This window comes from Ammospiza caudacuta, chromosome 21, assembly GCF_027887145.1.
Source record: "Ammospiza caudacuta isolate bAmmCau1 chromosome 21, bAmmCau1.pri, whole genome shotgun sequence".
In the NCBI taxonomy this organism is placed as follows: domain Eukaryota; kingdom Metazoa; phylum Chordata; class Aves; order Passeriformes; family Passerellidae; genus Ammospiza; species Ammospiza caudacuta.
The window spans coordinates 4,216,510-4,241,410 of record NC_080613.1 but is presented as its reverse complement, the minus strand read 5'-3'; the positions used below and the strand labels follow the sequence as shown (position 1 = coordinate 4,241,410).

At 51.3% G+C, this 24,901-nt stretch overlaps 1 protein-coding gene across 1 annotated transcript in view; it reads left to right on the top strand.

The window, feature by feature from the left end:
* The window catches only part of NTNG2 (netrin G2), a 45,962-nt gene extending 27,289 nt beyond the window's left edge, over positions 1-18,673 (top strand). The window contains exons 3-7 of the mRNA XM_058818353.1: positions 3,631-3,803; positions 5,469-5,495; positions 15,754-15,921; positions 17,321-17,455; positions 18,450-18,673. Of these exons, the coding sequence (XP_058674336.1) occupies positions 3,631-3,803; positions 5,469-5,495; positions 15,754-15,921; positions 17,321-17,455; positions 18,450-18,673 (727 nt within the window). The remainder of the gene's footprint in view (positions 1-3,630; positions 3,804-5,468; positions 5,496-15,753; positions 15,922-17,320; positions 17,456-18,449) is intronic.
* Positions 18,674-24,901: the final 6,228 nt, after the last annotated feature.

The window sequence follows — 24,901 nt, the reverse complement described above, 5'->3', positions numbered from 1 at the left end:
AAAAGAAGAAAGGGGAAAAAAGGAAACTTTACAGGAAAGTTTTCTCAGTACTCTGTGATGTTCCCTCGTGGAGGCATTGGCAGCATCAGAACCACACTGCACCACTCTGAGGAGAGCTGGATGACCTGCACTAAAATAAACTCACAAATACCCCTCTGTGCAAGCTGTAACATCCTGGGGCACACATTGCTCTGACCACTCCTGCTGGGAGCAGTGTGAGCCAGGTTTTGCCGCATGCCAAGTGCAGGGTGTCACCTCCTGCCAGCCTGGGCCAGGGTGGGCGTCCCTGGTGCCCGAGGGTGCTGTGGCTCCTGCTGGGGCTGCTCCCCACCAGTGCTGACTGCCAGCACAGCCCTGACCCACGAGCCAGGGAGCAGAAACACTCCCAGATCTCCTCCAGAGCCAGAGAGACCATATTGCAAGCAGCACTTTGCTGGAGCAGCCCCGGGGCTGGAGCAGGGCCATGGCTCCCTTCTGCAGGACACAGAGCAGGTGTCTGCCCCGCTGCTGATTTTTAAGCCTCATTGCTAAGCAGCTCCTAACCTTTCCCTTCATCCTCTCCTTCCTGCCGTGGCTGGGCGCCGAGGAGGATGAGCAGGAGGAGCAGCTCCCACCCAGGGGACTGGGCTAATGCCATCCACTCCAGCCTCCACCAGCTGAGCCTTGGCTGGGGAAAGGCAGGCACAGACCATTGTCCTTGGGCTGTGGGCCCAGAGGAGGAGGCACAGGAGCCTGAGGAAGGGGTTGAAGCTGATCCACTGAGCCTGAGCTGCAGAATACACAAACCTCTGCCCAAAATGGGGCTGGCTGGGGGTGCTCAGCTATTCACCATTAAATAATGCAGCCTGATTGATTGGGCTGAAAAGTGCTGTGCTGTGGGGTCAGCCTGCTGGGGTTACGGCTCCCTGCTTAGATTGATGATCCTCAAAGGTCGAATTCAGAAAGCAATTCCCTGGTAAAATTGATCCCTCAGAAAACAAAACTTTTGCACAGTGGCAAAGGGCCTAGCAGTGAGAAAAATCAGTGACCCAGGCACAGGCAGGCAAGGTGAACACTGCCTCTGCTTCCTATTGACTCAATTTTCCTTGTTTACACCAATTAGGGAGTGAGGGTCTCCCCTGGGAAGAGCAGTGCTCTATCACAGCTGGCTGGGGGACATCCATGAGCTCCCTCCTTGTCCCATCCCGCTGGGCAGGAGGGAGCTGGGCTGGCCTAGGAACTGGTGCTGGGTCCCCAGCCCTCCCCAGCAGCAAGGGAGCAGTGTGTGTGGAGGGCCAGACCTTTCTGACCCTCCTGTGTGTGCAGGAGCAGACCTTTGTGACCCTCCTGCACCCTCCTATGCCTCAGCAAGGCCAGGTCCCACTGTGGAGAGGAGGATTTGTAGCTGGAGCCAAATAAATGCTGAATGAGTCTCACCCTCCTGCCCCGGGAGCCAGAAACACCCCAAAATGTCTGCTTGGCTCCTGCCAGGAGCAAGGATGTGCCACACGTGATTGAGGTTGGTTGAGGCTGCTTCAGGCCACCTTGGGGACCAGCTGGTGGCCACCCAGGGCTGATGTCCCCTCTATGACTGGTCTGTGACTCACAGGGTCAAACACTGGAGCCAAGCACCACCCTGCAGCTCATCCCAAGCTTCAGGGAAAACAGGGGCTGTGACAGTCCCTTCCATCCTTGCACCCACTCCCCTGGGGCTCCTAAACCCCCCTGGGATGCTGAGGCTGTGCCCTGGAGCTGCCCCATCCCCTCACCCCATCAGAGCAGGAGGGAGGAGAGCTGCAGCTGCCAGAGCTGTTACCCCATTCAGGCAGGGCCCAGAGCAGCAGTGGGGAGGCTCTGACCTGCTTTAACCTGCTTTACCACTCTATCCCTGCCTGCTTTGCTCTGTCTGCTGCTTCTGAAGCGAGAGAAGGAGGCCAGGCTGTGTGTGGACACTGAATAATTCAGAGGCAGCTCCACAGCACCCCGGGGCTGGGCAGTGCCTGTGCCACAGCTCAGCCCAAGCCCTTCCTCAGCAGAGCCAGAGGGGACCTGCAGCATGTGAAATGCAGCATCCTCGTGGCTGGAGGCACCGGCCAAAGCCACCTCCTTGCCCTGTTTGTGTGCTGGTGGCTCAGTCCCAGAGCAGCAGGGCTGTTGGTGCTGTCAGCCGTGACGCTGCATCTCCACAAAGTGCAGCATGCTGAGCCTGCCTCTGCTCCCTGAGCCACGTTTTCTCCTTCCCTCCCTTTTCCAGGCTGCAAAATTCCCTCCCCTGCTTGGTCAGATGCAGGGCAGGGTTGTAAGACGGGGAGAGATTGTTCATCCAGCTTATGCTGAGCCTCTGAGCGGGGTTTGCTAGAATTAAGGACAGGGAGGGGAGGGAGGGGAAAGAAAGAAATCATACATGAGGTCAGCTTATCCAGCCATGCGTGAGGAGAGCACGGCAAAGGCGGCCTCAGGGGGTCAGGCAGGTGCCTGGGGAGATTCTGGGGGGCTCCAGGGGAGAGGGGAGAGGCTCCAGGAGTGAGGGGAATGCACAGCACCAGACTCGCAGCTCCAGCCTAATCCAGGCTGTTTATCCCAGTGCAGACAGAGCACAAGGAGCAGCAGACCATGTTTCCTGTTTCATTCCCTCAGCTCTGCATCTCCTGAGCCCTGTAAAAGGAAGTGCTGCCCCATCAGACTTCCCCACCCCTGCACAGAAGGCACAGCATTACTGTTGTCTAATGCTTCTGCTTCTGAGAGTGTAAATTATTGCACAAAGCAGGGCAAACCATCAGGCTGGGCTAGGGATGGGCTGTCTGGAATGAAATGAGATGTTTTGGTCCCCAAAGTCTCTGTCTGATGGCCTCAGCTCGGGCCCAGGAGTCACCAGAGCCATGTGTGAGTTATGGGCTCAGGCTCTGCGCTCTGCACAAGTCACCTCCGGAGCCTGAGCAACAGGAATTATTGTGCACAGAGATAATTATTCCCTGCATACTGCACTACAGCTCATTAAAAGTTTCTTAATGTTTGCAAATTGCTGAATAGCGTTTTTAGTTGTTGCCTTCTCTGGTGAGGGGGGGAGTGGCTGGTGGATGCTGGTGGTGGCTTGTTGTCTGTGTTATTTTGGTCACAGCAGGCTGGGGCTGTGCTGTGTGGAGGGTTTGTGCTGGGCAGCCTCACATCATGGGAGAAAATGTGCACAGAAAATGCTGCTGGCTCTGGCACAGTGCACAGGGGGCAAGGGCTGAGTGCCACCAGGGCTAGCCCAGCTCCTCCATCCAAAGCCAGAGATGCCTTCAAGTCAAAACCTCCATCTGAGGTCACTACCCAGATTCCTGTAACAGCCTGACATGTGGGGGACTCCTTCCTGGTGTCTCAGCTGCAGATGTTGACTTGCCATCAAGCACTCTGTGCTCCTCAGCCAGATAGTGGGAGTGGAATGTCTCATCCTGGACAGCAGGCTGCAGATCTGCCCGGGGTGAGGAGGTGGACACTGAACCCCAGCACCAGATACCAGGGGTACACTGCTGAGTTCAGTGAGAAAATCCTGCCGGAGCAGCAGGGAAGGGGTGCCCAGCCTGGCCTCAGCACATTTCCAGCACTAGGCTGGAGGCAAGCAGGAGCAGCAGCAACACCTGACAGCTTTTCCCTGTCTTCTTCCTCCAGGTGTAAATGCAACCTCCACGCCAACCTGTGCACCTTCAAAGAGGGCAGCCTGCAGTGCGAGTGTGAGCACAACACCACGGGCCAGGACTGTGGCAAGTGCAAGAAGAACTTTCGCTCCAGGTCCTGGCGAGCAGGCTCCTACCTGCCTCTCCCCAACGGGTCCCCCAATGCATGTGAGTAACCTGCAGCCCTGCCCTGGGCTGCACCCCACCCACAGAGGGTCCCCAATGCATGTGAGTAACCTGCAGGAGCCAGCCCTGCCCTGCCCTGCCCTGCACCACACCCACAGAGGGGAGCAGGAACTCATTTTGTCCTTCTCCAACTCGAATCAGGGCAGGATGCTCAGCTTTCTAAAGGGAAATGGGTTTTTACTCTGTCTTGGTACACACAGAACTGAAAGGATCTGGTGGATGCAGAGGTGATGTGCTGGCTGCTGGATGTGGAGTGGTGAATCTAATGATGGTCAAGAGCAGGGATGATGACCTTAGGCTGAGATATAACCACAGCTTCAGGGCAATGCCAATTGTTGTCCTGTGACAAAGGCGTTATTGAGCACTCTGGGCAGGCTCTGCTCAGCTGCAGGAGTGCTGGCTGCTCTCTGGATCCTGTCTGTACTTGCTGGTGTCCCCTGCACAGCCCCAGCCTCCTCCACTTGCTGCAGGAACACGGCTCTGACAGCGGTGGCAGCACACAAACGAGATGCAGGATGCATTCCCACCAGGAACTGGGGCAGGAGGCACCACAGATGGGCAGGTTCCTCCTGGGCTCCTGTCCACTCCACATTAGCAAACTTGTTTAAATGTCACCAAGCCACAGCGGCCACTCCAGCCTTTCAAGTAGCAGCTTTGAGCATTACCAAAGAGAATCTTTTCTCTCCCTCCCCCCAAATTTTTTGAAAGATTTATGTGCTTTAGGATGATCAAAGCTGAAATTCAGGCTCCGAAGGCCGTGACAGGAATGTTTTGTGTGTGCCAGGGCTGGTAGACGAGCAGGTTCTTTGAAAGGGAGTGAGCTTGTCAGCTCCCACCAAGCGGCTGCATTGCTTCAAAGGAGCCTGGGAGAGTTTCTGGTGCTGACAGGCACAGACATGCTGTTCTCTCTCTTTCCCTCCCCTCCATTCCTTGTGTCTCTTCCTATTTCCCTTTTTCCTCTGCTCTTCCTTCTCCCATTCATGTCTCTTCCCGTCTGTCATTCAGTCTTCCTCATCCCCACCCAACTCTCTCTGCTGCTTCCTCCTCCCCACATCAGCATCCTCTTCCTCTGCCCCAGCTCTGCTCTTGCTAGCCCTGCCTCTTCCATCACTGTGCTTTATATTCCCTCAGAGCTGAGACTTTCCATGATTCATCCACGTGTAACAGCAGGGAAGCCCTTGGATGTGTTTAAAACCAGACTGGATGTGGCACTCAGTGCCATGGTTTAGGTGTTGGCTCATAGGTTGGACTAGATGATCTTAAAGGTCCTTTTCAGCCTAGTTCATCCTGTGATTCTGTGATTGTTCAGACCCTAAAGCCTGTCCTTAGCCCAGTGCTCCTGTGTGCTTGTCCTTTGCTGGGCTGTCACAGCAGCCCAAGGAAATGGTTAACAGCAAAACCCACCAGCAAGGACCACGCTGGTTTTCCTTCCCCAGGTGAAAGGCTTGAGATGCCAGGAGCCCAGACAGCGTTGTCTGGCTGTTTCTGTGCTCTGACAAAAGCAGCTTTTAAGCTGTAGCAGCAAACTGATGTGCCTGTGAGCAAGCCCCCACTAATTAGCTGCTGCTCAGTCCCATGGTGTGTGTCTGTGTGATCTTCTGATGGTGTCCTGCTTCCAGTGACTGGGCTTCCTCTTGTTTTTTGCAGGTGCAGCTGCAGGCTCAGCCTTTGGCAGTAAGTAAAACCCTGACTGAAATGCTGGCATTTAACACCTCGGTGCATGATCCTTGTGGATGTCACTTGGAAAAAAAATATGGTTATTTTCTATCCATTATCATTTTCCAGGCAATAAGTCTTCCCTAATTGTGCCTCATTTTCTGTCTTGTCAAAGAGTCTTATATTTTCTTCCTCTGACTTCAGCAGCCTCATTTTGCCTCTTCCTCTGGCGTGGTTTCCCCCCATGAGGTTCGTTAGTATGGCAGCTGCAAAGGAAATAAAAAAAAGACTCTTCAAAATCACCAGTGCTGCCTGTGAAGTCCCCCCTTAGCCCCCCAGTGCTGCAGAATTCTGCTCTGAGAAGGAGCTGGGTGTGAATTATTTGGTGTAGAACCCAGTCTGGGTCACCTTGGGCTATCAATAAAAAAGCATCTAGAGTGAGTGTACATCTGTATGTACACGTGTATGCATATGAACAAATGTCTGTGAGGTGTCAGCAGCAAAGGCAGAGCTCAGCAGGGATTTCTGCTGCAAGATTGATGGCAGGAGAGTGCTCCTTATTTAAGAAAGCTGGAGGTAGTTTGATATCAAAGAGCCTGGAGTTTTGGGTAAGCAGAAGCCTGGGTTTGAGTGTTGTGGTGCAGAGTGCCCCTCCAGAAGAAACAAATCAGGGAGCTGAATGAATAATGAGTTCTTTGGTTTGCAGGCAAGTGGGAAGAATTGGAGGAGGAATCGTGTCAGGGAAATGCAAATGCAATTAAGAAAAATGCACCTAATAGAAAAGTGGAGGACAGGTTTTCTGGGTTAATGAACCATATTTAGATTTTTAGCAGTTAATTGCTTGAAATTTTCAAATAAAAATTAAAGGTCTCCCTTAAGTAATTTAGGATTTTTAAGAATAAATGTTTCAACAGCTCAAAATATTATTCACCTTTGTCTTCAAAAACATTTTGATAACTTTCTTCCCTCTCATTTACAAAGCTTGGCATCCTCAGCACTACTTTTGTTTCCCTGGAAGCCGGGAGGGTGCTGGGAGTGATCTGCAGGAGGAGGACAGGAGGGATTTATGTCCAAGGCCAGTTAAGGAGAGATTATTTAGCCCACATAGGAGACTAGAAGTGACCTAAATTAAGTATTTAAACTAGCTCAGGGCTATTATGAAATTAAGCACGATAATCTGCATGAAGCAGTGGGACAAACAAGGACAGGAGGGCAGCAGGTGTAAGTTAAGCAGGAATTTGTGTCCCAGTGTTATTTTAGTCAGGTTGTTGTGGGGAGCTTTGGGGTGGGATCACTCCTGGCTCCTCGGGGGCTCTGCTGACCCCCAACCACCCCAAAATCTGAAGGGTTCCACTGGAAACAAGGGTGCCAATGGTCCTGGTCGGCTTTGAGGGTGGCAGGTAATTTGGGGAGGGGTGGCAGCAGAGAATGGAGCTCAGCTGGGCATGTGGGCAGTGGGAGCACAGCCTGGCCCGGGGGCTCCCTGGCACCTCCCACCCGCTCCTCACCCCATCCCTGCCCAGAGGTGCCTTCATCTCCCCCTTTCAGCTTAATTGGCAATTAGTTTATGATGGAGCTGTAAGTATTTAAGCCAATATCTGCACCAGGAGAGTAAGCTGATACAGCCCCAGGCTGCAGCCCCTGCTCACACACACACACACACACACACACACACGCCCTGGCTGCGGAGCCTCATCGAGTGGCGTCGCCTTAATCCTGCCGGTGCCCCAGTTGTGACCACGCTGAGAAATCTGTCACCAGGCCAGCAGCAGTCTCACTGTGTGCAGGCTGGCATGGAAACCCAGCACCCACCCATAAGTGCCTCCCAACTCTTCTCTTTGCTTGTCAGCGTACGAGCGGCCGCAGCGAGTAAACACCGCAAAAACCACCACGGCTAAAACCACCACTGCAAAAACCACCACGGCAAAAACCACCACTGCAAAAACCACCACCACCACCTCAACCACCACCACAGCCACCACCACCACCAGCAGCACCCCCCTACCAGCCACCACCACCCAGCCAGGTGGGTGCCGTGCTCCCTGCCCTGCTCAGGACCAGGACTCTGCTCCTCGTTCAGCTGCTGTGCTGGTGGCCGTGGGTCTCTGCTCTGTAGGATGATAAAAGGACATGGATAAAAATCACCCTGGCTTGGTGCACCTTCCACCAGGCAGCCCTGGTTTGCTGTTGTCTCTGGCACAGCTGCTCTCACAGCTCCGTGACAAGCAGGGCAGGAAGGGAATTAAGAGTTTTTTGATCCATAATAAATTTAAACCATATATTTTTCTGTAAGGAGAGGGGAATTGTACCCCATTCTGCTCTATCCCTGACATCCTGCCTCTTGCCACCAGACTGAGAGCAGCCTACAGGTTTTTCTCTGTCCTTGCTGGTTGTCCCAATACTGCACCAAATCCCTGTGGCCAAACCCATGGATGTACTGCAGGTGCAGTTTTCCTGTTGCAGAATTCCAGCATTCCCCAAGTGGCTGCTGTCCAAGCAGGGCTGGAGCTCACCCACGTGCCAGAAACATCCTTTCCTAATTTCTGAAATCTCCCAGTGGAGAAAAACTTTTGTCCTTTTTCTGGGGGTTCCTCCTTCCCTCCTCCCCTGAACAAGGAGACAGCAGTTTCTCCTTATCTTTTGGAAATGAGCAGATAAAACTTAACAGCAGGACATTTTTTTAAGCTGTTCATGGGGGAATTAGACACGCATTCCTCCCTTTGCCATGCTTTCAGGGCCTGATATTTCCCAGGAGGACGTTTTACACCCACAGCATGTTAGTAACAGTCTGTCTGGGGGAGCTGCCAGAAGCCAGTCAAAGGAATGAGGAAGCTTGATTGCATGTTTATGCAAATATAGATATATTCATGGAAGTACCCTGCTTGAGGAGTTAATCAGGGAGCTGAGGGTTTAGGTCCAGCTTCCATGGAGTTGGAGTGACCCTGGAAAAAGATTGCAGAGCTCAGCTCCGTTAGGAAGAGCTCCTTTCCCAGATCCACCTGTGCAGGAGGAGGTGAGCATGGAGCTCACCCATCCCCAGCAGGGCCAGCTGATCACATCCACATCCACACAATGCACTTGGGCTGATCTGATTTTTATCCATGCTCACCTGTAGTGACATTTTAGGGCTATCTTTTGCTGTGTTCGTGTGGGTAGCTGCTTGGTGTGTCTCTTATATGATTTGCAGTGTTCTGCCTTTGTGGCACCTCTGGCACAGGCAGGACAGTTTCTCTGGGGAGTTGGGGTGCTGGGGGTAACCTCTCCTGCCAGGCTGCTCTGAGGGACCTGAGAGACATCACAGAGTTTATTCCTTCTCCAAAACAGGCTTCCTGGGCAGAGAAAATGTTTTCCTACTGCTTTCATTAACTGATGGCAAGGGACAAAATTAATGAATTGCAGCCCAGCTGCCAGGTTGTTGGCTTGATACAGCCAGGCCTGAGTTCCTCGCTCCTCACCCCATCCAGATCCCCATCTGTGCTTCTGCAGAGCCAGTCCCACCCCAGGATGATGACCTGGAGGGGCTGCTCCACAAAAGAGGGCAGCCAGGGCCACCAGCAGCTCAAGGACCTGCTCTTACCTGGGCACCATGAGGGGCTTGATGCCAAAGTCCATTCTGTGCCCCTGACCAGCAACAGGCAATCAAGGCACAGCTTAATTCTGATCTGCTTTTGGCCAGAGATGTTCCTCCTCCTCCATGAAAAACAGAAAGTATTTCTTTAAAACCATGGCATTCCCAAGGGCCTGCAGATCTAATTCACCTGGGCCCCAAGGGAAACACTTTGTGGGAGAGGTGACCCCTTGAACTCCTGGTAGGGCACGTTTGCAGGAGCTGACCCCCAAGCAGGGTCAGAATCCCAAAGTGAAATCCTCTGTTGTACACCTCCTTCTGGATTTTAGGAGCTTTAAAATCCCTCCTTGTTCTAAAGCCAGACAGGGTCAGAACCCCAAAGTGAGATTCTCTGTTGTACCCCCCCTTCTGGATTTTAGGAGCTTTAAAATCCCTCCTTGTTCTAAAGCCAGATATGGTCAGAACCCCAAAGTGAGATCCTCTGTTGTACCCTCCTTCTGAATTTTAGGAGCTTTAAAATCCCTCCTTGTTCTAAAGCCAGACAGGGTCAGAACCCCAAAGTGAGGTACTCTGTTGTACCCCCCTTCTGGATTTTAGGGGCTTTAAAATCCCTCCTTGTTCTAAAGCCAGACAGGGTCAGAACCCCAAAGTGAGATTCTCTGTTGTACCCCCCCTTCTGGATTTTAGGAGCTTTAAAATCCCTCCTTGCTCTAAAGCCAGACAGGGTCAGAACCCCAAAGTGAGATTCTCTGTTGTACCCCCCCTTCTGGATTTTAGGAGCTTTAAAATCCCTCCTTGCTCTAAAGCCAGACAGGGTCAGAACCCCAAAGTGAGATTCTCTGTTGTACCCCCCTTCTGGATTTTAGGGGCTTTAAAATCCCTCCTTGCTCTAAAGCCAGACAGGGTCAGAACCCCAAAGTGAGGTACTCTGTTGTACCCCCCCTTCTGGATTTTAGGAGCTTTAAAATCCCTCCTTGCTCTAAAGCCAGCCATTTAAACCAGTCCTGCCATCCCATCCCTGCGCTGCTCCACCCTCTAACTGACACACTGTCTTCTGCCCTCTGAATTTCTCAATTTCTGCTTCCCACCATAAGCAAGCATCATCAGACCAGCCTCTGAGTTTGCTGCCTCAGTGCCCGTGACAGAGCCACAGAACAACCCAGGTATTTGAAGGCAGCAAACCCTGCGTGTTTTTCCCTTCTCCTCCGCACGGCAGTGGGTGCAGCTCGGCAGGAGCGGCGTGGCACGTAGGCTCAGAGGAGTAGATTAGATTTGGGTTGTCTCTGGGTTGCATGGAGCTGCTAGACATCTGCTTCCTTTGGCTGCTCGTGGTGTTTTCGTGGTCAAGGTGGAGCTGTGGTCGTGCTGTAGGATGTAGGATGCTTTCTGTGCCATACAGGGGGGACAGGGAGGAGATCATGGGCAAGGCATGGGGTCTGCAGGCAGGGGAAGCTGCCAAAGTGGGTAGAAGGAAGAGAAATCACAGGGTTACCCTTAGGAGGATGAATTAAGTGCAATTCTCCTTTGTCTTCTGCAGTTCTGTTATTTCAAAGCCTTCCTTGAAGCCTGTCAACTTCTTCCTTGCCATTTGTTAAATTTTTTTCCCATGTTCAAAATAAGCAAAAAAAACCCCACCAAAAACCCCAAGTTTTTCCTTTTTAATTTTTTTTTCCTGTTTCAATTTTCCTCTCTGTGGTTCATGGCAGTCTCAGCAGTGCCAGTTCACCTCTGGGAAAAACAGGACCAGCCTGAGCCCTTCTGAATTTTAGAAGCTTTAAAATCTGAGCGTCTGGGTGGTCACAAAGAAATTGAGCATGGACAGCCTGGCTTTGGGGAGGTCCTGCAGGAAAGGGATCCCTGAGAAGGATTTTCCAGGCTGCTCCCCCACTCCTCCAGTGCTGTTTGCCCCAGTGGTTTTTGTTATGAAATGTGACTTCTTGATTCAATTTATTCCACTTCCTCAGAAGGCCACCAAGAACAGCAATTTCCATCAGAGCTGCCCCTCGTTCCCCATTTTTATGAAGTGGGTCTGGGGCAAAATGTGTCTCTCTCCCCCTCTCAAAATGTAAAACTGTCCATTATGGCCCAGAGCTACAAAGGGAAAGGTTCTCAGGATAATGAGCATTAATAATTTTCTTGGCTCTGTAAATGCATTTGAGTGGAGGTGTATGTGAATGACTAAAAAGCAAAATGCCTCCAGGGCTGTTTTTTATTGTGACTCTAATTAAACCCTTGCCAATTTGCACAGGGATTTTTTCATATTCTCTTTAACACTGTATTAATATCAATTGGTTTCCACTTTCCAGCTGAAAAGGACAATGTCTATCACCTTCTCTTAGAGCTTGTAATTTAAAAAATAATCTTTTTTTTTTTCTTTTTTATTCTGTATTGTTTATCATCCCCTTGATGAAGCTGGGAAATCACATTTCTCTCCTACTCGGGTTTGTCCTTTGAAACTTGGCAAGAATCATGAGGTTTTTTTTTTCCTCCTCCTCCTTATGTTACCCAACTGGAGCTTGAAATTAATAATATGGCTTTTAAAATTTTTAGTCCCTGGTTTGTTTTCTAGCAAACCTGAAGATGGTTACCAATATTGAGAAGCAGGGGAGGGGGATGGAGCCAGTGGGGGTGAGGGTTTGCAGGGAAACCAAACAAGTGAGCTACACAATTTCTTGCTGCTTCAACTTCTCTGCGGCGGCTGGAAATTCTTTGATTTGTATTTCTGAGGGAGCAGCAGAGCCTGAAGGAGGGTGTGGAGGCTGGGATTGGAAAGCAGGGCTTGGTGGCTCCATCCCAGGTGTGTGTGTGCCGTTATTTCAGAGCAGAGGGGCGCAGGCTCAGGTGTGAATCCAGCTCAGCACACACTGCCCCTCACAGTTCATCCCCCATGGCCAGAGCTGGGTGCTGGATTTGGGGCTCTGACTCCCTGTGGGAATGCTGCAGGGCTTTTGTGGGATCCCAGCTCCCCCAGTAACACCATTTTCCCTTTGATCACTGCAAGACTACCCTGACTTGTCAGCAGCTGCCCCGCTGCAGGTGGGCTCTCCCCCAGCCAAGGCTGGCCCAGGAGCACCAGGTAGGAGCCACAGGGCTGAGCTGGGTCCTGCCAGCTATAACCAGCTCAGAGAATGCTGTAGTTTCTAGCTCTGCATCTGTGTTTTCCATGGCTCTCTCCTCCTCCTGCCCAGCAAGGGGCTTGGGGCTGGGCTGTGCCCTGCACGCAGCTGGGCTGAGCCCCGGGGTTCAGTCTGTACATGAGAGAGGAGCAGGGTGAGTGGTGGAAGGGATTGTTCACAGCTTGCTGCTGGTGTGAACGGAGAGGATCATGGAAATGCTGTCATCTCCCGAGGCTGGAGCCTGTTTGTAGAGCAGAATCTCCCTGTGAGTGGATAGGCCTGTGCTGCTCAGATCCTTCTGATGCATTTCCTGGCTCAGGCTCCTCCGTGCTGCCTGAGGTGCTCTGGGTGGGAGCCCTGGGAGGTTTCTCTCTGGCTGAAGAGAGAAATTTGAGGCTGAAGCTGCTCCTCCTCAGGGTTCCCACCACACACACGCTCTGGTGCTCAGCTCCCCTTTCCCACCCCAGATTCCTGTAGCTCGCTCAGCTGTAGCTTTAGCATCCCCCCTGTGCAGATCCCGGCATCCTGGGCCCGTGTGGGCTCACAGAGAGGCAGAGCTGCTTCTGCTGCAGTGACAAGGGATGGAGCTACACCGAGGGGCCAGCAGTGCTGACAGCCTTGGCAGTGCTCTGCTCTTCTCTCTGTGCCTGGGCAGTGCCAGGACCACATGCCAACACTCAGCCCTCCAGCAGCTCCCACACCTTCCCCTTAGGAATATTTTTCCTGCCTCTCTTCACACTTACAGATGCTAAATTTGAGGAGACTTTGTCTCTCCTTCCTGCTTCAGCACATCCTCAACCAGATACAGCTCCAGTGACCCGGCCTAGACACTGCCTAGAGCTCCCAGTGTCCCTTTGCCACCCTGCTAAGCAAACCAAGGGGGAACTGTTTTAAATCTGATGTTCTCTCTGATGACCCACCAAACACAGCAGCACTTGGAGAGAAGCTGAAGCCACCAGAGCCTCCCGAGAGCATGAGAGGTAAGGCCAGGCCTGTCCCCAAGTGGGACAGGGCAGGTTTCTCCCTCAGTGCCACAGGCAAGGACACCCAGCTGTCCTCAACACAACCCCCATTGTACAATCTCCTACTCAGAGCGTCCAGCTCATCCAGCCCCAGGGAGGCCTTTTTGGGATGTTGGGGGCCAAGGAAAGCCATGGAGACCAGCAGGGCCCACAGCAGCTTCAGGGATGGTATTGGGGGCAGGACTGGGTGCACTCTGACCATGGCTGAAGCCCTGGGGAACAGGGCCACCTCCTGCCACCACTGTCACTGTGAGGCTGTGACCAAGACAGGTGGCTGGAGCTGGCCACCCAGCACTTGCAAGGGCACAAACTCCACAAAAAATCCAATGGAACCAGATCCCACTTCCAAACACCCGGTGGGACTCAGTGCTGCCCAGCCTGGCCTCGAGAAAGCACAAAAAGGCTTGGTGGCCTTTACTCCCAGTGCTGGGGCATTCTGTGTGGGCAGCACAATGCCCAGGCAGCCCATTCCAGCCGGGACAGCCCTTTTCCCTGAGGGAACAGGGTAACAGCACAGTTCTCAGACCTGTTCTATCCTCCAGCGGCTCCGAAGAGCAAACCAGGGCGCACAGCACACTCTGCAGGCAAGAAGCACAAGAAAAAGACAGGTATGTGCTGCTGGGAAGGGCCAAGCTGGAGCAGCACCTGCTCTGCAGGACCCTCCAGCAACCCCTGCCAGATGCCACCTCCGTAGCACTCATCCTCTTCACAGATTTTTGGGTGCCAGCTGGCCTGACCTCCGTGGCCAGTAAAAAATGGTTTGTAAATTGTAGATCCTTATCCCAAACCACCCACCAAGCACCCATAAAGGGGGCACCTGTGAGTAGCTGCTCCCAGCTGTGCAGCAGTGTTGTGCACTGGGTTATCCATGCATCAGACTTTGAGGAGGGGAGGGGAAAAGGAGAAATGTAGCAGCTGCAGAAATGGATGCCAGTGCTGCCAGCACGGTGCTCTTGGCTTGGCATTGTTCTTGTGGCAGGGGAGGACACAGGGTGCTGCTAAGCTGTGGGAAAAAGCCTTTCTCTGATTTTTCTCAAGCATCCTCAAAGAGCTCAAAACTCATCCGGCTCAAACCAAACTCTGGCCCCGTGGCTCCCATTGAAACATACAAAGGTAAGCGGAGGGAGGGAGGAGCTCCAGGGCTCCCTGACCTCACTCAGGTGATGTGGTCCTGCAGAATCAGACATGGAGAAGGTGGGGAGGGTCTGTCTGAGTCGTGGGTAGCTGTTGGCTGTGTGTAGCAGTGCTTCTCTAGTCTGAAACAACATCTGGGAATTCCAGCAGGCAGCGTTTGAGCTGAAATTCTTTGGATATCAGTTGAGGAAGCAGAAGTTACTTCACAGAGATCACAAGAGACTCTCAGCTCCTCCTCAGGCAGCTGTGAACCATGGGGAAACCTCTGCCCTGCCCCTTCTTCCCTGGCCATCATGTCATTGATCACATCTCCTCCTCCAGCTGCATGTGCATGCCAGCCCACACCCTTCCCTGCCATCCCTCTGCCATCCTTCAATGTTTAATGTTCTGTTTGGAACACAGCCCCAGCTCCAAAGGCTCTGGCTGAGGCTGTTTCTGCTCATGTTAACCCCTGCCCTTGCTGGCTGGGAACCTCCTGACCAGGCCAGCTGGGCCACAAGTCCTGTTCTCCTGAGTTGCACATCTCACTATATAAACTCAAATATCTATAAACTCAAATATCTATAAACTCCCAGTAAGATCCAGCACCCGGATCTGACACTGCAAGGCTGTCACCATCCCAAGTCATGGTAACAAAAAGCAAACACAAGAAGCACAAAATCCAATCCCCCTGAGTACAAATTTACCTACAGATTGTTTTCTAACATGTGCCCACAGCTGGGAGAGGTCAGCCCTGGGGATGGGAGCACTTGGCCAAGGGATGGTGGCATCTCCCACCCCACAAGCAGGCTTGGCAGGCCGTGCTGTGCCAGGCAAGCCCTGGTTCAAACCTCCACACACCTGCTGTGGAAGGATCCCACACAAGCCACACTGCCTTGCATAGGCTTATTTTAAACATTTAACCTGAGAGCCACACCCTTCAGAACAGAAAGGTACAACAGGAAGGGGCTGAGAAGGGATACAGAGGGGAAAAGGAGAGGCTGTGAGGTTTTACCTGGATGCACAGCAGCTCCACCTCCACCAGCCCCATCCCATGGGCCAGTCCCCTCTGTTCCCAGTGGGGCAGAGCCTTTGCTAGGGCTCCTCACAGGTCCTGCAGCCTCCCCAGAGCCAACCCAGGTTCTGCTCATTAACAAGGCAGCTCTGTAATTAACACCTGACTCCCTTCCACATGCAACTTCTGCAAGAAATCAAGCCCTGGGATTGCAAGGGGCTGATCACAGGGCCATGCCCCTGCTCTGCTCTCTGGGTGATGATTTCCAGCCCGATCCCCCCATGGTGGTGGAGAGCTGTGCGCACTCCTCCTGCCCGGCACACCCCAGCCCTGCTCTGGCAGTGGCCATGGCATTCCCTCAGGCAGTGAGGGATCCTCCACAGTGGCTCCCAGCACAAAGGAAGCCACTCCAGCCCCAGCTGTCCCCTGCTCTCCTCCCCAGACTGCGAGTGCTACGGCCACTCCAACCGCTGCAGCTACATCGACTTCCTGAACGTGGTGACCTGCGTGAGCTGCAAGCACAACACGCGGGGCCAGCACTGCCAGCACTGCCGCCTGGGCTTCTACCGCAACAGCTCCGCCGAGCTGGACGACGAGAATGTCTGCATAGGTGAGAGCAAAGAGCAGGGAGAATGTCTGCATAGGTGAGCAGGGAGAGCAGGGAGAATGTCTGCATAGGTGGGCAGGGAGAGCAGGGAGAATGTCTGCATAGGTGGGCAGGGAGAATGTCTGCATAGGTGAGAGCAAAGAGCAGGGAGTGTCTGCATAGGTGAGAACTCAGAGTGGGTGTGTCTGCACAGGTGAGAGCAGAGAGCAGGGAGAGTGTCTGCATAGGTGACAACTCAGAGAGCAGGGAGAGTGTCTGTGAGTGTCTGCATAGGTGAGAACAGGGAATGTCTGCATAGGTGAGAGCAGGGAATGTGTGTGTGTTTGCACAGGTGAGCAGGGGATGTCTGCATAGGTGAGAACTGAGAGTGTGTGAGTGTCTGAATAGGTGAGCACAGAGAATGTCTGCACAGGTGAGCAGGGAGAAAATGTCTGCATAGGTGAGAGCTGAGAATGTCTGCATAGGTCAGAGCAGGGAATGTGTGTGTGTCTGCACAGGTGAGCAGAGAATGTCTGCATAGGTGAGAACTGAGAGTCTGGGAGTGTCTGCACAGGTGAGCAGGGAGAGAATGTCTGCATAGGTAAGAACTGAGAGTGTCTGCATAGGTGAAAACTGAGAGTCTGGGTAAGTGAGAGCAGGAAATGTCTGCACAGATGAGCAGAGAATGTCTGCATAGGTGAAAGCTGGGAGCGTGTGTGTCTGCACAGGTGAGCAGGAAGAGCATGGAGAATGTCTGTGTAGGTGAGCACAGAGAGTGTCTGTGAGTGTCTGCATAGGTGAGCACAGGAAATGTCTGCATAGGTGAGCACAGAGTGTCTGTACAGGTAAGCACAGCCCCAGCTGGGTCCTCTCTCTGTGAATGGGCCTCATTCAGCCCCTCTCTGGAGGGTGTGGGGCCCACCTGCATGCTCAGCAAGGATGGCAGCTGGTACAGTCTCTGCAGCCTTCCAAGGTAGCTCTTCCCTGAAAACAAAGCCTAAAAATTAGAATCACAGTTTGGGTTGAAAGAGATCCAGTTCCACCCCCTTGCATGGGCAGGGACACCTTCCACTAGCCGATGTTGCTCCATGCCCCATCCATCCTGGCCTTGGACTCATCCAGGGATCCAGGGCAGCCACAGCTTCTCTGGGCACCCTGTGCCTCACAGTAAAAAGCCTTTCTGACTGAATTCACATGCCTTGCTCAGCCAGGAAGGGCTCAGCTCCAAAGAGGGCTGGCCTTTGCACCTGTGGCTGTTTGTGCTGTCACTCTCAGGCCAACGTGTCCTCCCAGCCCCTTGATCCCTAAGCTCTCCTCCACAGCACATCTCCAGACCTCCCCAAAGCCCCCAGCCCCTCCCTCAGGGAGCTGCATGCACAGAAACCCAGGCAGGACAGGCTCTGACCCTCCTGTCTTTGGCCAGAATGTAACTGCAACCAGATCGGCTCCATGCACGACCGCTGCAACGAGACCGGCTACTGTGAGTGCAGGGAAGGCGCCACGGGGCCCAAGTGTGACGACTGCCTGCCCAACTACTACTGGAGACAGGGCTGCTTCCGTGAGTACCCCCCTGCAGGGCCAGCCAGCTCACAGGGGCCTCCAAACAGCAGCAGCACCTCCAGCACTGCTGGCTCGGGTGCCCCGTGATGCTCGGGGTGCAGGGGGAGCAGGTTCCGGTCATTCCTCCCAAATCCAAAATTATTTTATGGCTTTGGCCATGGAAAAGCTATAGCTTTATAGCTATATAAAGTTATATAGATATATAGCTTTATAGCTTTGCACCCCTCCACTGCATTCTGCTGGCCTTGGAGCCGCTCTAGTCTGGTGTTTGCAGGGTTCACAGATGAACCCAGATGAAGGAAGGAAGAATCTGACTCCATGTTCTTAGAAGGCTAATTTATTATTTTATTATCCATACTATATTGAAGAATACTATATTAAAACTATACTAAAGGATACAGACAGAAGGCCTAAATCTGACTAAATCTTAAAAGGCTAATTTATTATTTTATGATCTATATTATATTAAAGAATACTATACTAAAACTATACTAAAGAATACAGAAAAGATACAGACAGAAGTTTAAAAGATACTACTGAAAAACTCATGACTCTCCAGAGCCTCAACACAGCTGGCTGTAATTGGACAAAAAGTAAAAACAATTCACATGAAACCAATGAAACAACCACCTGTGGGTGAACAATGTCCAATCACATTCCAAAGCAGCGAAAAACAGGAGAAGCCAATCAGATAATTATTGTTTTCATTTTTTCTCTGAGGCTTCTCAGCTTCCCAGGAGAGAAATCCTGGGCAAGGAGATTTTTCAGAAAATATGATGGTTGCACTCTAGTGCTGGGAGGGCTGGATGATTTAACCCTTGGGAGCTAAAACCTAATTCCTGCAGCAGCCAAGGGGTTTAACCCTGTAGGGTAATGCCTGCACCTCTTACCCTGCAGCAGGATAATTTAACCCCTAGGAGCTAAAATCTGATTCCTGCAGCAGCCAAGGGGTTTAGCCGTGCAGGGTAACCCCTGTCCCTGTCCCCCTGCAGCCAACGTGTGCGATGACGAGCTCCTGCTCTGCCAGAACGGCGGCACCTGCTACCAGAACCAGCGCTGCATCTGCCCCGTGGGCTTCAAGGGCGTGCTGTGCCAGCAGTCCCGCTGCGAGGCGGACAAGCAGGACTGTGACGGTGCCCCCGGTGCCCGCGGCGGCCCGGCCGCCCTGGCGCTGGCCATGCTCGCCCTGCAGCTGCCAGGCTGGGTGGATCTCTGAGGCTGCACGGCGAGCCCAGCCCGGGGGCCTGGCGACACCGAGGTGACGGGTGGCCGTCCCCAGCGCCTCCTCCTCCGCCTTCCTTCACGCTAGGACTTGCACAACGTCTTTGGGGCCACTTTCCAAGCAGAGAGGTACGCAGGGAGCCCGGTGCTGGGTGCTGCCCGGGGGCCGTGCCCGGTGGGGACACGGGGACAGCAGCAGCGACATTCTGTGTGGGACACGGGGACAGCAGCAGCATTCTGTATGGGACACAGGGACAGCGATATTCTGTGTGGGACACGGCCCGTCTGCCCTCCTGGCACAGGGATCTGTCCTGCCCCGCACAGGGATCTGTCCTGCTCCTGGCACAGGGATCTGTCCTGCCCCGCACAGGGTGGCCCAGGAGAACAGTGCCGCGATCCGAGGGATGGTTTTTTAATTCTTACTTTCTTTACTTTGGTATAGGCCGGGGTGGTGTTTTCATTTTCCCTCCTCTCAGCGTCCTGGTTTGGGAGAGCCTGTGGTGACAAGAGCAGAGCCCCAGCGCGCAGGGGACAGGAGGGAGGGGAGAGGGGACTCCGGTCCATCCCTGCTGCAAATCCCACATCCCACCACGGGCCCGGCCTGGCCACGCACATACTGTTGCCTACGACTGTAGTTGCTGCATTGATTTTGTATTTTCATGGCTGGGTTTTGTTTTCTTGCACTGATGGAGAACACGGGGGCCGTGAGGCGTTTGGAGCGTGAGGGGTGCAGTGTCTTATCCACACATGTCCGTATGGTGTACGGGTCAAATTCTTCTTTGGGTAGAGACTTATTTTTGTTTGGATTAAATGTTATAACAGAACCACGACCTAAAGGGACATTTTATCATGAGCATTTGATTCTGGTGTATCCTCCTCCAGTAAAGCAACTATTAATGGCTGCTTGATCACCACGTTTTCCTTTTTGTGTGCACAGTTAATTACAGGTAAAGACTTATTTTTGGATTCATAATGTCCTCTTGTGTTTTCTGAGTCACTACCAAGGTGCACCACATGGTGAGGGAGAGGGGAGGGAGAGAGAGGTTGCCTCATCACTGAAAGCTGTTAATTATTTCTCCTAATTACTTTGCTGAGCCTAGGTTAGACTACTAACTGTAGACAATGAGCAAAGCCTGAGTGATATATTAAGCACTGGTCTTGTGTGAAAAGGCCATTTCCAAATGAGCCTGCAGCAGGAAAAGGCTGGCTAGGGCAGGAATGCTTCTCCATGGGGACCTCAGCTGTCCCAACCCCAGTGCAGCCCCCTCCAGCTGGTGCCATCATGCACCTTTGCAGAAAATGCTGTATTCTAAAGCAACCACAGCCAGTATTTTTAAGCAGTGATATGGAGCTCACAGGGATTATATTAACTCATTAAGGCTCATCAACATGCTCCTGTCTGAGGAGGCATTTACAGCCAAGCACATAAAGGAAGGCAGGAGAAACCAGAGACAAGAAAAGAAGTAACTCAGTCAGCTCAATGGGAATGTCATAAGCACAGGAGCCCTTGTGTGGTCATATTTGGATATTTACCAAGCCAGGAGATGATTAAGTGCACGTTTAGAGGATGGGGGACACCCCCAACTCCAGCCTGTTCAATTCTAGGCTGGTTTCTTTGACAGGTGAGCTTTGGAAAAGGAGAGAAAACCCTGAGTGAAGGTGCAGGATGGATATTGTCACTTCAAAGAGCAACACACGTTCTGAGCAGGGTTTAACATCACAGAGGCAGGGCACAGGGCTTAGTTAATCCAGTATAAAGTAAAAGAGGGTTCAACTCACCCTGATTTGCTCCTTGGGGCAGAGGGCTGGCCCCAGCATTGCCTCCCTGGCTTCAGCACAGTTGGTTGCTCTCTGTTGGACACTCACTCTTTGCTTTGTGCTTTCTGACTGCAGCAGACCTGAAATTTTTACAGCTCTCACAAGTAATAGCAAAGGCTGTAACAAGATCAAGATCTCTAATGGCACTTCTGGAGAGTGAAGCAACATTCTCCTTTGCCTGCACAACTGTTTTTCTCTAGAATATTAGATTAAGCAACAGAAAATTTACTACTTCATAAAGCCAAGCAAACTCTGCACCCAGCAGGTTCCCTGCAAACATACACTTTTATTGCAGGAACATGCCAAGCAGCAGCACCAAACTCCTGTAGAAAATAACCTCAGAAGGGCACAGCAAAGCTCAGACCAGCCCAGGAATGAAGGCTGCTGAAAACTACACTTGACCTTTCTGGGTTTGGGGCTTTTTTCTTGGTGGGTTGGGTATTGGCTGTTTGGCTTTGGGGTTTTAGAGTCACACGTGCTGTGGAACTTGGAATCACACAATGCAAGGCAGAAGAGAAAATCTCTCCCACAAAACTCACACTTTAGTGTTCAAGAAAACAATTTAAAACTTCTGAGATCTTCAGCACTGAAGACCCATTAACTGCAGACATCTGTTAGCAGGGTGTCTGCACAAAGAGAACAGAGCATCATTGAAACAACACAGAGAAACCATCACTGCAAGTACCCACAGATCCCAAAGTTCATCTCCAAGGCAGAAGTTTTGTACATCAGTTATTGCTTCCAGATGGGAGAAGTTGTCCAATGAGCTTGGTACTTGTGGAAAGGTTACCCAAAAGGTACTTCTCCTTCTGAGAAAAGCCACTTAACGCTCTTTCAAGAGGTTCCATGTGCATCCTGTCACCAGCATTTGATTGGTTTGGAAAAGTTTTTAAATTACACTTCTGTCTGCAAAGAGTGACCTCTCCAAACAGCATAAGTAGAATGTTTGATTTTTCTTGTTTACTTCAAATTCTACTCTGATTTTAACTATTCAGAGTTCTGAAAAATCTAAACAACCAAAAGCCCCAAGGCAACAAAAACCTTCCTGATGCACATTTGCTCACTTGCCAGGTAAAATGTTAAAGCTACAGATCCTGGGAGCTGGAGACAGGAGGGGGGAAAAGAATTCCATTGCCAGTTCCCAGGTATGTTATTTGGTTTTTTTGAAGATGAGGCAGCAGACATCTCATCTGCAAGTGATTCGTGAGGAGCCCTGCAGAGGCTGGAGAGAACCAACACTTTTTAATGGGAATAAAATGGTCTCACTGCCCTGTTCTGCTCTGTAATTTGCTTTCATGAGAAGCCTCAAATGTAAATAAAACAAAGTATAAAGGAAGAGCTGAATGTTCTTGCTCAGAAATGAGAGCAGAGATGGGTTTTGGAGAGCTTTATATCCACATCTTCTCAGCCCTTCTCGCTGGGAGCTGGAGAGTTTGGCCACGATCACACAGAAAATGGCTAAAAAATCACATCCTGATTTGAGATGCACAGAAAAGCTTCAGACCCTCCTGAAGGCTCCTTTGGCTTTTTGATTCCCAAGGTGTTCTAACAACTTTCACTGCAGGGTGAAACGTGTGAGGAAAGTCTAAACCCACCCATTTTCACCATGTAACTGCCAGCACCAATAGCAGGCTCCAAAAGCTCCATCCTGACCCCACTCTGTGTCACTGCAGGGGTTAAAATAGAGGGGAAAATGATGGGATTCCTCATCCTGACCCCACTCTGTGGTTTAACACTGCAGGGGTTAAAATAGAGGGGAAACTGATGGGATTTCTCTGTAGCAAAGGGAGTTCTTGCTTCATGGCACAGTGAAATCAGTGGCAATGTTGCACAGCTGCACCAGGCTATAAAATCAGGGTTTCTGTGTTTTCCCAATACCAGATGTAATGTGCTCTCAGACCACTTTCGTTTCTATCATGCTTTTCCTGGGAGTTGGTGGCAAATTAGCCAAGGGCTGAGCAGCAGACAGGTACATATGGCCAGGAGGTCTCATGGCAGTGATATTCAATGTACAAGGCTGCTTAGCTTACATTTATTTGCACTAAAGAATAAGGCACTGGGCTCCTTTCCAAGCAGCTTAAAAAGACAAGAAAGGAGACCCGTTGTGGCAAGAGACTGTATTATATCATTACCATTATAAATTCCATTTACAATCCAGCAGTCATTTCATCCATCATTTATTCATGCACAATGGAGAGAGCATCTTGCACTTTTAGGACCATGGCTCTGCTCCTCCATGGGGCTGCTGTGAATGAACAGCCCAGCTCCAGCTTTGGGTGCTCTGCTCTCTGCCTTCTCACCACACTTCAGGGACTGCCAAAATGCAAAAGCCAGTCTGGAATTACTGGAGTTCCATGTTACTTTTCAGGTGTTGTCTGGGAATGCTGTTCAGCCCCAGCTGATGCAATCACAAGTCCTGTGTTGCTCTGGGAGCCCAGGCTGCTCTGTGCTTGTCCCCATGAGTGCAGCAGGGTGAGGGCTATTCCCATTCCATGGATTAGCAGGAGGAGAAATGCCTTGCTAGGCTGCACCCCTGGCTCCCAGCTCCTGTGGCACCCCTCATTAGACCCCTCTGCTAATTAGGAGACAGCACTGTAAGGACTCAGGGTCCCACCAGCACTGGGAATGTGAGTGGAGACTGGCAGGAGGGAGAGGCTGCTGTCCCTCATGTCCCCACAGAGCCTGGCACAGTCCAGTGGCACCTCCAGCTCTCAGCACCCCTTGTCACACCCAGCACGGAGCCAACACCTCCCTCCTGCACTCCCCAGAGCAGAGAATGAACCGATGAACAAACAGAACTGCCCCACAGAGAGCCCAGAGCAGCACAGGGCACAGTGACCCCCAGCTAAGGAACACAGACTAGACAGGCACCTGCCACGCTCTCACATCACCATGATTAGGAACAACACGGAAAATAACTACAGCAAACCTTAAAGGAAAAAGGAATAACCAGTTATACCCCACCTTTACTGCAAAGCCTGTTTTGTTTACAAAGAATAAATTAAAAAAAACCTCCACACTCTGAAAACCCTGAACAAAACACGGTCCAGCTCTTGCAAGAGACTTTCCCTCCTTCCCAAGAACAGAGGGAGAATTTGCACTGAGAATTCAGCTCCAGGCTTGGAAGCAGCATGGAAGCCTCTACAAAAACCTGGATACTGCCTCTTCCAAGCACAGCCTCCAATAAAGTGTTTTACATAAAGCTGTGTTGAGTACATTTCTTTACTGACTTTTCCAACTTTAACACTCAGTAACCACTGAAAAGCCTCCTCCAAGGGCCAGCAGCTCTGAGGAATTATAAATTACCACAGCAAGTCTCTACTCACAGCTTACACACAGAGTGCTCCTCACTACTCAGTGCTTTGTACCACACAGAGAATTTATGAAAATTGTGCCTGATCTGTTTGTTCCTCACTGCAGATTTGAGTCAGTGAGAAGTGTGCTTTGGATTGGATTTTGCTCAGTTTTCCAGGTATAAAGAAGAGGAGAAGCTAAAGCTACAAACTTTCTCTGAGTGGTTTGTGAAGAGGGAAAAGTGTTTCAGTGCAATAACCCAAGCATGTTTTTATTGACAAATAAAGGACTAATGACACAGACTGACATGGCAGCAATAATCTACTGCTGAAGACTGACAATTTAAGTTAGATAAATCTAGTATTAAACCAGCAAAAAGGTCTGGGCCACTGAATACACCTCAGAGATGATTTATGGAAAAACACAGGCATTATAGAGTACAACAAAAATGAAATGTTAAAACAAAATTCCTTCCAGCACGTGGCAAGCACTGCTCTCAGAACACATTCTGAAATGCAAGGTAAGGAAGGACGAAAACTAGAAGAAAAGTTTCACAGCAACATTCTAGTGACCAAATTGCTTTTAATAACCAGAAAAGCATTTCCTTGTTCATTTTGTTGCCAGCTTCACTTTATTTACATCAAGACAGTCCAAATGGCTTCCACAGCCATGGGGTTTTGCAGAGCAGCAGCCTCTTAATGTGCTAAGTACAAACAGCAGGCAGGGCAGCACAGCCCTGCCAACAAGAGCCAAGGGCTTGGAAGATGAGAGTTTTTAAATGTTTCTATTAACATAAAGGGGAATAACACACAGGTATGGAGTCTGTGATGGGGAGTGACTGGAATGCCCAGTTTGTTAAGGTCAGTCAGCACACAGGGCTGCCAGGAGGAGTCAGGGTCACTGAAGGATTCAGAATGCAACACAACAAATAACTAAAGCTGAACAATGCACAGATGCTGATTCTCCCCATTACACTGAAACACTCAGTCCTGCACAGCACAAGGAGCTGGACAGGCCCAGGCAGCAATAAAAGCTTCCCCACACACCTCCAAGGCAGCTCCTACCAGTAAAGGATGTTTTTCTGGGTGTGGATGCATTAGGGATGAGTTTT